We start from the raw sequence: 15,293 nt of genomic DNA on the forward strand, positions 1-15,293 counted from the left end.
CCCCCTTTGGCCAATTGATGTAATATTGCTTCATTCGCATCCTCCCATGACCCTCTACCACTGTGCCAAATTTCACATGGATTGACCAAGTCAGTGAGGAGAAAAACGTGGAACAGACCCACAGACACACCCACAGACAGAGTTTTCGTCATGATATAGTAAGATTAAATCAGTTATACTCAAGATACTGTATGTTGGAGCCAGAGCAAGTGTGAAAAGTGCCAGCTTATGATGGCCATGCTAACACCTCTATGAATATAATTAGATGGTACAAATCAGCTGGTAGCTACACATCTATGAATGAGCCAGTGATTGTACAGCATAAATTAAACAACTGATGCCAATCACCTAATGTAAGCATGACTCAGTTTAATGCTCTGCCTGAATTAATAGTATACTCCATCGACCTAAAATGCATTACTTCCTCAGGTCTAACAAATGTGTTGGACATACACTCCCTTGGCTTGATGCAGTCATTGTACATTCTTATCTTTGGCATATTTATGCAGTGTGGTTGTAGTTATCCCACATAAACAAACAGAGTATGCATGGAGACAAAAACAAGACACAATATTTGGTCATTGGAGTTATCTTTATTTGTTGTTAGCACCTGGTCTTTGTAGACCTGTTTAGTTATCACAAAGTCTGTCATTCAGATCAAATATTACAGGAACATGCATTTTTTAGTATCACAATTGTATATTAGACTCAAGAGATATGTTTGTTACTTGAAAATGATTATCTTAACCCACATGATCAAAAACTTTTATGTAAAACTTAAAGCATTACGTCTCTCAGCATACATACATTTCATAATTGCCATAATTGTGTTACAAAAGGAAATTAGTGGCTGACATTTGAGACAAACAAAAATCTGTTTATTGATTGATTATTTTTAATGTCCAATAAGGGCTCTGTAAAATTTGAGTAAAAGAAGAAGTCATTAACGAACTCACACCCCAGTTTGTCACCATACTTATAAATGTGCTCTGCTGCACATCAACAGCAACACATATATAAACCCAGTATGTAGAAATGTCCTCCCAGACTCATCATATCAGTTGTCTCGGACAGTTTGACAGTCCTGATCTTGGAGACAAACTGCTGCAGGCTCCTGCTTGGTCATAAAACAGTGCAGAAACAGCAGCGTTTCTTTTCATGTGCAGTCTCAACTGCCTCAGGTGGAGGTGCTTCAGGAGCTGGAGATTCCTCCTTACACTCTGACAATGATCCACTGGAAGTGGACAACAGCCTCCCACACACCAGTTCAGCAGCTTTTCCATCCATGACGGACATGTCTGTCACTGTTTTTTCTCTTAGAGACATGTCTCCATCATCATCATCATCTATCAGCACAAACTCCTTGAGGTACACCATCCCCACCCCATGAAGGCTATGGTTCTCTGCTGAGTCCTCCATGGTGTGAACGTCCACAAAGGTCAGAGTTGAAGTCTCTGTCAGGGTCTCATGTGGGTCTGTGGAATTGTCCTCTGGCCCTGAATAGGCCTGGCTGCTTGAATCTGTCATCCACATGGTGTTCCTTTGGGCACCCTCATCTTTCATGCTGCACCTCTGCTCCTGGCTGTTAGAGATGATGTCTGGAACAGAGGACATCTTGCCTGTACCATCTCGGCTGGTGACCTGGTCTCTCTTGGTGTGAGATCCATTTTCTATAGCATGACCATTCCCAGGATACATCTTATAAGCCACACTCTGGTAGTCATGGCAGACCTGCACACTGCTGCTCCCTGGTGGGGAAGAGAGGGGGACACTGGCAGCAGTGTTGCCTTTTCCTTGCTTCTTCATGTATTGCTTTTACTGCACTGAGACAAAACAGAAAATTGGAAGTTAATTCCTGACCTTGAAAGTTGTAGTTTGAAAAAGCACCTTAACTCAAGATTTATATGACAGCTTTAACTTTGATATAGACAATAACATATGGTTGCAAGCCCCAGAGAAAGCTAGTTAATAAAGGGACAGTTCACCCCTAAATCAAAAATAAATATTTTTCCTCTTACCTGTAGTTTTATGTATACTCAAGCACTCTAGTTGCTTGTGGTATTCAAAGGGCCAAAAACAGAACAGAAATGTCTCTTTAGAGAAATCATGACCCGGTTACTCAAGATAATCCACAGACCTCGCTTTGTACTGAACTACACCTGCCAACCATATCACTGCGCAGAAGTAAGCATGCATCTATTGCAAGCTCAACTAGCACCACTGTGGTTGCTAATGTTACAGCTCAGCCAAGGAGGACGCCATTAATGTTTACATCTCATACTGTCACAAGCACAAGCTTCTCATCTATGAGTAGATGCACGCTTCCTTCTGCCCATTAATCTGGTTGGTGGGTGTAATTTAAGAAAATGGTTCCTACATGAAATTGCTCACATGGTCTGTGGATTATCTTGAGTAACCAGGACATGAATTCTGTAAAGAGACTTTGCTGTTAAGTTTTCAAATGTATATTTTGGCACTTTGAGCACCATAAGCTGAGCGCCTTTTAGCGCCATGATACTGGAGAGAAGGGAGACATCTCTGCAGCCAAAATCTCCAACACTGTGCAACTCACACCAAAACAATCTGAACAGATAAATAGCACTACAGCTAAGAGGGAAAATATGTATTTTTGATTTTGGGATGAACTGTCCCTTTAAGATTGACTTTTTTTCCAACAATAGAAAATTACAGACACTACAATGGCACACTTCCCCCCAGTATACATGGTACTACTGTGCAGTTGCAGTATTATTATTATTCACATCTTTCACTAACACAGCAACTGGAGCAGGTAATAGTAAGTGCAGTGGACTTTATGAACAACACTGCGAGAGAACAAGCTGTCATTTAGTATTGGCCCCTCTGAATAAATAAATGAAGCTGTTACTTTTAAAAGAAGCAAAAAATAACTTAAATTCCCTGAGGATCAGCTCTTTGAAAGAAGGAGACAGACGAACTCCTCTAAAGTGCCTTAACCAAGGAAGGAGTGCGTGTGTGTTTCATCTCCCTCAAACACACACACACACACACACACACACACACACACACACACACACACACACACACACACTCCCTCCCCTTTTCTATACAGACACAACACAGATAAAGTGATCTGAGCACTTCAGAACATACTTTAGGCAGACTGGCAGGAGTTATAAAGGTACATGCTGTAGAAATGTACTTTTAACCATAGCTACAGTAACAGAGTAGTAGGCTATTTATGAAAAGGTAATGTTAAAAAAGTATTTTGTGGGATAAAATTTAAGGAAAAACATGTGATGGACAAATCACTTCGGAACAAATGAGATAATTACACTGAAAAAAAGATTAAAAGACTTCTTCAAAGTGGAGCGTTTCCACTTTACGTCTTTACATGCTGAATGCAATCCATTCTGTACAGAAGCTTAACAGACTGACCCTGTTACACTTGACTGACTCAAATGCATGACAGAATCGGGACTCTATAAATGAATAATAACGGCAATGTACATGTTCAAGCGGGAGTCAGCGTGCTCCACTCCAGCTTGTAGCAGTGACTGAGCAACAATAGATGAAAAATAGATTTGATTTAAACACAGTCACTGCATTAAGGCTTTAGTTTGCACTTGGTTGGCGGCTGTTTTTGTCTCAGCAGTGACTAGGGGAAGGTTGGCAACAGCTTTAACTGTGGCAGAGGGAACTTACATAAACAGGACAAGGAGAAATCAGACAATAATGCTGAATGAATCCTGTCTAAAAGATCCCAGAGTCACCTTAAAAATAATTTCATTGCCAATCATGAGTTGAAGCATTTAGTAGGTTTCCTTTGTAGCGTGACAGAACATTTATATCCTATAATAACTACTATTAGGCTATATGTCAATGACCACAGTATCAAAACAAGAATAAATACAGTTTCATACATACAGAAATTATAATTTTCACAAAAATCCACTTAAATTCAAATATTAAAAAATGCTTTTACCTTCCACAGTTGAACTCTTCCCCGAGTTGCAGTAATGAAAATCACATGGCAGAGGTAGGATGACCCAGCATGTGTCCCTCTGATCTGTGGTACAGCTGCTGAAACTGATTTCTCCGCTGCTGGAAGTCTATAAACATAGACTCTTCACACACGCCCTCCCCTCATCTTATAAACTACAACTGCTCCCAGTGTGTGCAGGGAGGCAGTCACGGGATGCTCCACTGATTGCAATCACACCATCACCACTGCTATTTTTTTCCCCTTCATTTAAGCTTCTGCTTAACCTGTGTTTTTTTAATGATCTTCATATTCACAGCTACACACATTTCACCTGGAAACAATCAGAACATAAAATAAATATTCACTTTTGGGGCACATTTTCTGTTAAACAAGAGGGAACACCAGCAGGAAGTTAGCTTAGCTTAGCATAGATGCTGGAATCAAAGGGGAACATCAAGCCTGGCTCCGTCCAAAAGTAACAAAATCTGACTACTAGCACCTCCAAGGCTCACTTATCAACGTGGTTCCTTCGCATTATTCCCTTTATGAAATGTTGCAGTGGTGCAGGGATGCATGGCTTCACATTCAGTCCCATATGCACTGAATGTGTTCCTATAAATAATACAGTAGGACAGACCTTCACATACATGAACACTGCAAAAAGGAATAACGGAAGGATCAAATATTGAAAAGTCTTTGCTCCCTGTAGGGATGATGTCTGCATTGGCCTGTTGTCAACCAGGAGACATGCCATTTAACAAAGTGCTCATGTACAGTAGAGCTATGAAACCTACAGCACGTAGTCCTCCAGATAAAACTAGTCAGAAATCTTTCAATTCCAATTCTTTCTCAACTTTTATGGTAACAGGTTTAAAATAATATCTGACAAGAACACATTGACCCTGTTCAGACATGGTATTAACATGCGTCTTGGGTGATCTGATCACAAGTGAGCAGCACTTAATACAAGTGTTAACAACCACCAAGACGCATTGTGATCTCTTCACTCAAACCACTTGCCGAGATGGTCCATGACACATCTGACCACAAATCTTTTGTTGTGTAAACACTAATACGTCCTGATACGTCCCCAACAAGGACTACATCATTGCTGCAGGATGGAGTGGTTGTTTTGGTGACAGCGTGCTAACGTTCTATAACTTACCCATTTTATGTGAGTTGGGCGAAGTTTTGTGTGGCCGTCCATCATTTTGCCCCATAAAAGGAGATGTTGAATTCTGCTGACATCTATCTCAGACTGCACTGACACAACTGCTGCTGTGACAAGCAAGCATGCTACAGAGCAGCTAGCAAAAGTGTGGATGTAATAACTGTGCGCAGGGCCGTAATGAAATCTCAACACAAGCGGTCAGCTGGAGATGATAGACACAGGTGTGAACAGCAATGTGTCTTGGCTTTCCACTTGTGTTTGGATCACCGAAACCCAAAGTTATAAAATACATCTACCAACACTTCAAAACAGGTTCTATCTCATTCCTCTATCCAAACTCAACAGAAATGTTAAAAAACAAACAAACAAACAAAAAAAAAAGCCAGCTTAGCTGTTTCCCTCTGTGACCAGTCTATGCGAAGCTAAGCTAAGCACCTGCTGGCTGTGATAATATCTGTCTCCTTACACCTTTTCCTAACATAGAGCAAGTGAGTGAACTTTGGTGGGTGGAGCATGATAAAGTGTCCAGTCTGTGTGACAAGTCTTGCTGGGCAACATGGCATCATGATGAATGTAGTTCCACTGTTTGGCCACTATGAAAATTCAAGCCTCCAGGAGCCTGCTGAGCCTTGCTTCCAATTTCCCCAGAGACCACTCAGGATATTGAAGAGAAAAAAATACCATACCATGCAGCCCGAAAAAAGCATTTTCTCCAATGAATACCACTGTAAAAGACACATCTGTGAAAGTGTTGACAGGACACCTCGAACTGCAAACAAGGTCAATTATGACTTTGTTTTCTGATTTTTTTAACCATGGTTTTCTATTTGTAAAACTTTCCTTAAACTGAGAAAAGCAATTAAAACATCTTTGTTGTCATCACAGTGTGAAGTCCATGAGTCGGGACAGGGAGAGACGTTACTGCGTAAGTAAATCGTGGAAAATGTATAATAATATTACAATATTTTTCTTTTGAGTGAACCTGGACTCTAGAAGCTGTTTTGGCGTATGTGCCAACTCCATTGTAATGTGTAGGTGCCATCTAGGTATCCAGTGTTTAGGTATTATTACACATCTATGCAAAAACTGGCTTAAAGCCTTGCACGCCTCCTGGGTGTCTGAATTAGTTAGCACAGCTGTATTTCACAAGTTGCGGAATACTCCAAAAAACACTCCAGCGACTGTAATCTTTGTCTTAGATATACTTACTGATATGAGGACTTTGTGTGGAATAAGGGTATGAATATTTCTCAGAAAGAATATAACAGTGTTATTAAAAGTATATCACCAAAGCTACTGCTTCTCATCAAAAGTGCATTGTTATGGGGTGTTAGTGGCTTAGTGGTAGAGCAGGCGCCCCACATACAAGGCTGTTGCCACAGCAGCCCAGGTTCGACTCCAGCCTGTGGCCCTTTGCTGCATGTCACTCACCCTCTCTGTCCCCTTTTCATGCTCATCTGTCCTACCAAAAAAAAGTGCATTGTTATATGGCCCTGTGACTGGAGAAATTCCCAAACTTTTAATTGATGGACTATCTGATTGCATGTGCAATAATCACCATATTAGAAAAATATTGACCTCAGATCAAAGTTACTTTCCAAAATCAACTCTTTTATGGAAACTAACTTTTCCAGAAATCTTATAATACTACCCCTGTAATGATTTTTACCTAAATTTAAGGAAGATGTTTCTCCAATATGTTCTTTCTATAAAACAGAAATTGAATCAATGTCTCATTAATTCTATCATGTACTTACTCTCAGACATTTTATTGAAAGTATGTCTGCTGATTAATACAACTTTTAATGGATTGACATGAATATTAGAAGACATGGTCTTGTTTCTAAAGTGTAATACAGGCTCACAATCTACTGACGAGGCTCTCAAACATATATAGTTGGCAAGTATCACATCCGTAAGGCTCGAATGCTTCAGATTACACCAAGTATTCGTCTTTTTTAACAACATCTCTTTGACTCGGTTTCTAAGATAACAATGAACAAGAAAGCTTTCCAGATCTCTCAAAAAATTGGTAAAACTATACCTAAATAACAAACAAGCTGTATTATTCCAAGGTTTACATCTCCCTTGTACAATTTAATGTTTGTCTGTATTAGTTTTGTTTTATGTTCTGTTGTTTGTTATTATTTCACATATGATGTTAAAATTATTATTTTAAATGTTTCAATATATATCTATATGTGTAATATGATCAATAAAAAAACCAACCAACCAACCAACCAACCAACCAAACAAACAAACAAAAAAACACTCCACCAGCTATATTCGCACAAGTATTTCATTGGGAACACAGCAATGTGATTGAGATTTGTTAGTTCTGGCTTTTGTGGGTGGATGTGTGTGTGTGTGTGTGTGTGTCCTTGTGTACATGCTTTATTTGTGTATGGCCTTTACATTTTTTTTAAAGAAGCCCCACTGATGTCTGTAAGGCAGCACTGCACTGGATGTGCATGTTTTCCTTTGCTTTTTCACTGTGATGTACAAACCAAGTTTCTCTCAGGGGTGACTGACACAGCTGTTGTCATTTATATAACAACTCATCCAACATGCACATAACAAAATGATTCAGCATTATATAAATCAGTTCCTCATATGCATCTGGACATGGCACATTTTATTTTACAGTGGAAGTTCTTATTTTTATGTTTTTGTTTACCATTTACCATTATCAGAAGGTAGTGAAGCAGTTGCACTCAATGAAGCTGATAACTGCTGATAGCTGATATCTTTAACAAAAAGCTGGCTCAGACACAGAAACATCTAATAATACACACCCTTGTGAGAATATTGGATTTAAATTTGCAATAAATAGACATTATTTTATGATCATATGAAACCAACTTGAGTATGATTAGATGATTGTGCAGACCAACCGTGTTGCATTTAACTGTGTTGTCAACACTGTAGCAGAACAAAACAGAAAAAGTACAATACAAGGAATGCAAAAGTTTGGGCCCCCCTTGTCAAAATTTATTTTACTGTGAATAGTTAAGTGAAGTAGAAGAAAAGTTTGGGCAACCCAAGACATTTGAGCTCCCAAACAGGGTCTCAGACTTTAATCAGTTTGTTAGGGTTCTGGCTTGTTCACAATCATCCTTAGGAAAGGCCAGGTGATGCAAATTTTGAAGTGAAAATCCCCCAAACAAGAACTGGTTACAAAAGGTGTTTAGAAGCTGTGATACTTGCCAAACGGGGCGCTACCAAGTACTGACAATGCAGGTTGCCCAAACTTTTGCTTCAGGCCCTTTTCCTATCTTGTTATTTTTAAACTGTAAAAGACCGAAATAAAAAAATAATAAAATGTTGAAGAAATGTGTTGTCTGGCAAATGTATCAGCATTTGACCTTCTATGTTAATCAGTCACCTGGAAATCAAACCCTTCATGTGAGAGATGTTGCTTCCATGTTGCTGCATATGGAAACTGAGGCTTTGGGCAGGAGACTGATCCCCATCTTTGGTTGTCTCCCAAAACTTGATCGTCACTCTGCCTGGTACCAACAGAGGCTCTTTAAACTGGGCAGTGATGCTGATGGGAGCTGTGATGACTCCAACACCTGAAGACACATGAGAGCAATGAGGTCGTCTGATCAGTACTGCTCAAAATGGTTTGCTATGAAAAAGGCAAGTTCATCCCTTTTAATAGCAAAAGCTTTCATGCACTGGCTCCATATCAGGTCTTTTACCTTTGTGCTTTTCTATTTCAGCCAAGCAGACAGACAGCATCCAGAGACTTGGTGCCTGCAATCTGTAGCCAACGAGCCTGGCTGGTAGAGAGAGGAGCCGATAGGGGTTGTAGTCAGAGAAGGACCATACACGCTGCAGGCCGGTAATCCTCGGAACTCTGAGCTCTACCCGCTTTACATTTTCTGGCACAGACTCATTGGGTTGGCTTGTCGAAAGACCTTTGACCAAAAACAGAAGGATTAAGACTCTGCCACTATAAACAGGAAGGCAATAATTATTGTTTGTTTCTTTGGCAAGAAATAACCAGATTGTTGCTCACATTCACGCTCATTCTTGAGTAAGCATCTGCTGGCTTTGTAGCGTGTGTTTTTGGACAGCAGTGTCAGGACACTCTCCCACACTGGGCAACCGGCACGAGAAGTGGCAGACAGACAGATGTCCACCTCCACCCCTGCATCAATTTGCCGATACTCCAGGACTCGAGCCTGCAGCATGAACGGACCCCTCTTCAGTTCATCGACTGGCTGAAGGGTTTTCAATCTTTGTTGCACACGAACCAGACCTGCCAAAATAATTCACAATCACTATAACATCACCCATTTCTAACTTTTCATTTGAAGCATTCAAAAAACATGAAAATCAGGGCAGTGGGATAAACCAGATATAATGTACTCAATATAAGACATCTGTAAAAACACAAACCGGGGCAATTAGCTTAAATAATCTGTTTTAAGTTTCACTGTGTAGAATTTAGGGAGATAAATTGGCATTAAGTATATTTTTGTTAGTTTATGATAACCTGAAATTAAGAATTGTGTTTTCATAACTTAGATTGAATCATTTTAACCTATATAAGGAGCAGGTCCTCGTCCATGGAGTCCTCCATGTTGCACCGCCATGCTTCTACAGTAGCCCAGGACGGACAAACCAAACACTTGCTCTAGACAGGTCCATACACATTTTCGCACAGAAAAATGCAAATTTTTCTTAACTTCTTTATTCAGTTTTTTTTTTTTTTTTACTGGTTTAAATCACCAGGTCTCTCTATATGGAGGGGAAGAGACCTCTGAGGGCAATGTTGCTCCTGCTAAAAACTCCCTGAATGTCTGCATCTTAAATTATCAGAGAAAAAAGGCGAGCACATTAGTAGGTGGTGAGTTAACAACGAGTCAAACAATATAAGGGACGGGTCAAACAATATAAGGGAAATACTGAATTGTGCCGTAAACCTTCTTTATTCTGTGTTTCTGCACGTTAAATCACCGGGGCAGTTTGTTTTAGAGTAAAAAGTATTCAGCTCCTGCTGAAAACCTCCTGAACGTCTAGATCAGAAAAAAGATGAGCACGCATTAAGCCATCACAGTTATTAGCAGGTGGTGGGCTAACAGCCCATATTGGAGAAACACTGATTTGTAACTTGAAACTGCTTTATTCAGCATTTTTACTGGTTTCAATCACCTGGTCTGTTTGTTTTGGATAAAGAGACCTCTGAGGATAATTCAGCTCCCTGTAAAAACCTCCTTAACAAAGAACACTGAAGGAATTCTTAACTGGAGAAGTTTCAGCTAGTTGCAATCTGCAATCCTCACCACTAGATGCCACTAAATCCCCCTAAATCTTACACAATGCTCGTTTAAAAAGTCATGTTGAATGTGTCCTGTGTCTTACCTGCTGGGCTGAGGCCGAAATTTTCATCAGTCAGCACCATGAGCAGCAGTCTGCGGCACAGGATCTCTGGGAAGCACAGTGGGATGTCTCTGTATTGGGTGTCTGGATAATCCCAACCATACCCTGCAGCACTGCAGAACCTCCTCAACAGGGGAGTCTCCAGCCTTATGTAAAAACACACATGCTGATTCAAGTTGTGGATGACCAGCTGCCACTTCTTCCAGCTTCAAAGGCTTTCTCATTAAAACTTAACTGTCAAACGTTTCTCACCTGCAGCTGAGGACCGTGTAAACAACGTCACGCGTCTCTGTCGTTGCTGTGTTTAAGTAGCCTGTCCTCCGAGTCAGAGCTCTGGTCACATATTTGATGTAAAGATAAACGAAACTAGGAAGTCTCTCGTTGTTGAGGACACTTGTTTTCAACAACTTATGAGAGCAGTAAATGTAAACATAAATGATATACACACAACATGCAGAGAGCGAGGCAGCAGTGTAACTCTGCGCATTCCCCATTGTAGCTCCAAGTGGATCATTATAATGCACCACAGCGGGTTTAATAAAGTTATATAACAGTGCAGTACTACATATCAACGACCTTTGGTAGTTAGCACAACAAACCATAGACTGTTTAAGTCAACAAACACATCCGGAATTTCTTGACACAAAAGTACGGAGCGCAAGTTGGGACAAAACATACCCCTTCGACTATTTCATGAAATGATACGCGTTAACACACGCAGTTTAAAAACACACTTTCTTTTTCAATATTTCAACAACCGTAGCACGTTTACAAGACATAATTTACATGGTTTCAGTGTATAAATCCCAAACATTTTACAGTTCTTTGTGAGTTATATTTTTACTCAGGAAAGTGTAAAAACATTTGTTTTTCACATTCATATTTTAATCAAAAGTTAATTAAGAGTTAACTATTCAGCATTTTATTGTACAACTCAAAAAAGGGGGATGTTAAACATTCTAAACAGCTGTGTATATTTAATTACTGTGCTGAAAAAAAAACAGGCCTTGGCAAATATCCCATGTATTGGTGTAAAATATTAATGATAATATTCATATTCAGGAGGCATTTATGACTCAAACAGATCAGATGCTTCTGCAGATTGGGTCCTGAGATGATGGAGATGTTCTCCTGACAGCAGTTTGAACCATCTTCACATCCTGCTCCTCATCCAAACAGGAGCAGCAGCACTATGCACACTGCATTCACTCCTATCAGCGGCACTGCAGAGCAAAGAGACAGCAGATGACACGATCAGAGGCAAGAGGAGACTCACTGGGCTTCTTGTCACTCACCCATGCACAGACTGTATACACTATGGCAAGCCGTTTTAACATTTAATCGCTAAGTTTGACTATCCATTACCAATTACCATTATAGATATCAACAACGTTATTTTGACTAGTAGTAATGTCACTGTGACTAGTATGAATTTTAATTGAAGATATCTATAACGTCATTCTGACTAGTCAAAACTGAATTACAGATATCTGTAATTCAGTTTTGACTAGTAAGATTCAAACTATTTTTGCCATTCATGTGTATGGGGTTTGTCACTATAGATATTTACAATTACATTATGACTATCTATAATTCCAGTTTGAGATATCTACAACGTCATTTTGACTAGTCATAATTCAGATGCAGATATCTACAACGTCATTTTGACTAGTCATAATTCAGATGCAGATATCTACAATGTCATTTTGACTAGTCATAATTCAGTTACAGATATCTACAACATCATTTTGACTAGTCATAATTCAGATGCAGATATCTACAACGTCATTTTGACTAGTCATAATTCGAATTCAAGATATCTACAACGTCATTTTGACTATCTGAAACTCAATTCAAGATATCTAGAAAGGACCATGTAGATATCTTCAATTGATGATAATTAAAGATATCTTGAACTTGAACTATGACTAGTCAAAATTAAATTGTAGATATCTCAAACTGGAATTACAGATACCCACAATTCAGTTGCAGATATTCGCAATAACAATTGCGGATATCCGCAACTACGATTTAACACCTATGGCAAGCCGTTTTAACATTTAATCGCTAAGTTTGACTATCTGGAATTACCATTATAGATATCAACAACGTCATTTTGACTAGTAGTAATGTCATTGTGACTAGTATGAATTTTAATTGAAGATATCTCTAACGTCATTCTGACTAGTCAAAACTGAATTACAGATATCTGTAACAGTAGTTTTGACTAGTCAGAATGACGTTATAGATATCTGTAATTCAGTTTTGACTAGTAAGATTCAAACTATTTTTGCCATTCATGTGTATGGGGTTTGTCATTATAGATATCTACAATTACATTATGACTATCTATAATTCCAGTTTGAGATATCTACAACGTCATTTTGACTAGTAATAATTCAGTTGCAGATATCTACAATGTCATTTTGACTAGTCATAATTCAGATGCAGATATCTACAACATCATTTTGACTAGTCATAATTCGAATTCAAGATATCTACAACGTCATTTTGACTAGTCATAATTCGAATTCAAGATATCTACAACGTCATTTTGACTAGTCATAATTCAGATGCAGATATCTACAACATCATTTTGACTAGTCATAATTCAGTTACAGATATCTACAACGTCATTTTGACTAGTAATAATTCAGTTGCAGATATCTACAATGTCATTTTGACTAGTCATAATTCAGTTGCAGATATCTACAATGTCATTTTGACTAGTCATAATTCAGATGCAGATATCTACAACGTCATTTTGACTAGTCATAATTCGAATTCAAGATATCTACAACGTCATTTTGACTATCTGAAACTCAATTCAAGATATCTAGAAAGGACCATGTAGATATCTTCAACTGATGATAATTAAAGATATCTTGAACTTTTGTAGGTATCTCAAACTGGAATTACAGATATCCACAATTCAGTTGCAGATATTCGCAATAACAATTGCGGATATCCGCAACTACATTGTAGATATCTATAATGACAAACCCCATACACATGAATGGCAAAAGTAGTTTGAATCTTACTAGTCAAAACTGAGTTACAGATATCTGTAATTAGAGTTTTGACTAGTCAAAATCTAATTACAGATATCTTGAATAAGAGTTTTGACTAGGCAAAATTATGTTGCAGATATAATGAATATCCAGTCTAGCTATTAAATCTTAAAACGGCTTGCCATAAACACCCACCTCTCATTACTGTCCTCACAGAGCGGACAAGGTTCATTAGCTGCACTTTGATGCCTGGTTCATCACCAAAACCTCCGACACTTTGGTCCACTCCCCAGCCGACTGATGATGGTGAAAACAGACAGTCAGGCACATACAGACAAATAGACATGCAGCTTCACCATTAAAACAAAATAAACCATGCTCTGACTAAGTACTGTTTAATACAAGTAAAGGATTGTCTTCATTGTACTTTAAGATACTGTTACATGTGTTGCTATACAGGTATGCTGTATTTTTACAGTCAGTCGCTGTAAGTTTGGGCCTCTAACGTGTGATTGTTGTGCACTGGTTTTGTTAATAAAGTTGTTCAATAAATTACTAAAGAAGTAACGTTAGTGTAATAATAATGATACATATTAATTAGATTTAAACGGTGGACAACCTCTCTTGGCCATTCATTAGAGACTGTGCGGTAACGTTAAATTTAATTATCATCAACCTTCACCGATAAACCCCAAAGTTCTGACAGTTGTTCTAACTCAGCTGTCATGTTACAAGCTAGTTAGCATTAGCTAACCTATTTCGACTTCCCATGAAACCTACGGGCGCAAACAATTTAAACGACAGCCACTTACTTTTACTCAGAAATCTTTCTTCGTGCAATACAGCGACAGCATTGACGCACAGAATTGCTGCTTGAATGAGAGAATACAAAGTAAACGCCATGTTGTCTTCTCAGGCGGCTAGCTGACTAGCACACTGTATTTACTTCTGACGTAGCCTACGGTGGTTCCGGAAGGTCAAACCTAATGAACAGCAGTGGTTGAGTATTCAGACCGTAAATATAAGTGGCAATACCCCCTTGTAAAAATACTGTATTACAAGTTAAAGTCTATTAAGAAGTTAAAAGCAAAATATTGGACCGTTATTATCGATGCATTCAAATTTATGTTAAAGTATAATAACCATTATTTAATCAGTAATCATTACCTTGATTGTTGTAGCTGTTCATAGTAAAGCAAATTACTTTACTAGTACACAATCCATTCAAAACAAAAATGTGTAAGAAATGCATCATATTTCATGGGCTAATAACATGTAATGTGTAAACCTGCAAACTAACTGAACTAACTGTGGCTGTCAGATAAATGTAGTGGAGGAACAAAGGAAAGTTTTGCCTCGCTCATGACATTATGAACGTCTCAATATGAAGTAAAATACACACAAGTAGGATCTCAAATTTGTACTTTGGTGCAGTACTTGAGTAAATGTATTATGTTCCTTTTCTCTACTGCACCCAGTGTTCACCTGCAAATTAGTAATAGCTGAGCAAATACTTTAGTCCAAATCTGTCTACCAGTCTTCAGTGACAAATATATCTTATATCTATTTAAGTGTGGGAGTGGCCTATTTGAATCCCTTTTGTTTGAGACCATGCTGCAAGGTGAGTGTGTTTGCTGATCTTGTAAGTTTATTTATCTATCCTTTAGCTTATATTGGAGTTATGATATATAGCCTGTGAAATAGAGTATGGTGAATGTGCTGGGAAAGGTATTACCAGTACTGCTTCTACCTGGAG

At 38.7% G+C, this 15,293-nt stretch overlaps 3 protein-coding genes across 3 annotated transcripts; all 3 read right to left on the reverse strand.

Annotated features, from left to right (window-relative positions):
* Window positions 1–579: 579 nt before the first annotated feature.
* On the reverse strand, window positions 580–6,564 carry si:ch211-12e13.12 (paralemmin-2). Its single transcript, XM_049578085.1, has 2 exons — window positions 3,965–6,564; window positions 580–1,823 (listed from the first exon to the last, which is right to left on the reverse strand). Exon 2 carries the CDS (start codon window positions 1,804–1,806, stop codon window positions 1,123–1,125), a length of 684 nt encoding a protein of 227 aa, XP_049434042.1. The 5' UTR covers window positions 1,807–1,823; window positions 3,965–6,564; the 3' UTR covers window positions 580–1,122.
* Window positions 6,565–6,710: 146 nt separating this feature from the next.
* Window positions 6,711–10,827, reverse strand: si:ch211-12e13.1 (uncharacterized). Its single transcript, XM_049579362.1, has 5 exons — window positions 10,779–10,827; window positions 10,509–10,574; window positions 9,160–9,402; window positions 8,840–9,058; window positions 6,711–8,710 (listed from the first exon to the last, which is right to left on the reverse strand). The coding sequence occupies exons 2-5, from the start codon at window positions 10,546–10,548 to the stop codon at window positions 8,517–8,519; spliced, it is 696 nt and encodes a 231-aa protein (XP_049435319.1). The 5' UTR covers window positions 10,549–10,574; window positions 10,779–10,827; the 3' UTR covers window positions 6,711–8,516.
* Window positions 10,828–11,247: 420 nt separating this feature from the next.
* Window positions 11,248–14,500, reverse strand: LOC125890635 (immediate early response 3-interacting protein 1-like). Its single transcript, XM_049579361.1, has 3 exons — window positions 14,350–14,500; window positions 13,733–13,834; window positions 11,248–11,749 (listed from the first exon to the last, which is right to left on the reverse strand). The coding sequence occupies exons 1-3, from the start codon at window positions 14,438–14,440 to the stop codon at window positions 11,694–11,696; spliced, it is 249 nt and encodes an 82-aa protein (XP_049435318.1). The 5' UTR covers window positions 14,441–14,500; the 3' UTR covers window positions 11,248–11,693.
* Between the last annotated feature and the right edge of the window lie 793 nt (window positions 14,501–15,293).

This window comes from Epinephelus fuscoguttatus, linkage group LG6, assembly GCF_011397635.1.
Source record: "Epinephelus fuscoguttatus linkage group LG6, E.fuscoguttatus.final_Chr_v1".
Classification (NCBI taxonomy): domain Eukaryota; kingdom Metazoa; phylum Chordata; class Actinopteri; order Perciformes; family Serranidae; genus Epinephelus; species Epinephelus fuscoguttatus.

Bases quoted from the DNA above. Each gene is read 5' to 3' on its own strand.
- si:ch211-12e13.1 (XM_049579362.1), bottom strand. From the start codon at position 10,548: ATGGTGCTGACTGATGAAAATTTCGGCCTCAGCCCAGCAG. The intron at 9,403-10,508 runs GTAAGACACAGG...TTATTTTGGCAG, and splicing joins TTTCGGCCTCAGCCCAGCAG to GTCTGGTTCGTGTGCAACAA. The intron at 8,711-8,839 runs GTAAAAGACCTG...ATGTGTCTTCAG, and splicing joins TGAAATAGAAAAGCACAAAG to GTGTTGGAGTCATCACAGCT.
- LOC125890635 (XM_049579361.1), bottom strand. From the start codon at position 14,440: ATGGCGTTTACTTTGTATTCTCTCATTCAAGCAGCAATTCTGTGCGTC. The intron at 13,835-14,349 runs GTAAGTGGCTGT...CACCATCATCAG, and splicing joins AGAAAGATTTCTGAGTAAAA to TCGGCTGGGGAGTGGACCAA. The intron at 11,750-13,732 runs GTGGGTGTTTAT...TTTGCTCTGCAG, and splicing joins TGTGAGGACAGTAATGAGAG to TGCCGCTGATAGGAGTGAAT.
- si:ch211-12e13.12 (XM_049578085.1), bottom strand. From the start codon at position 1,806: ATGAAGAAGCAAGGAAAAGGCAACACTGCTGCCAGTGTCCCCCTCTCT.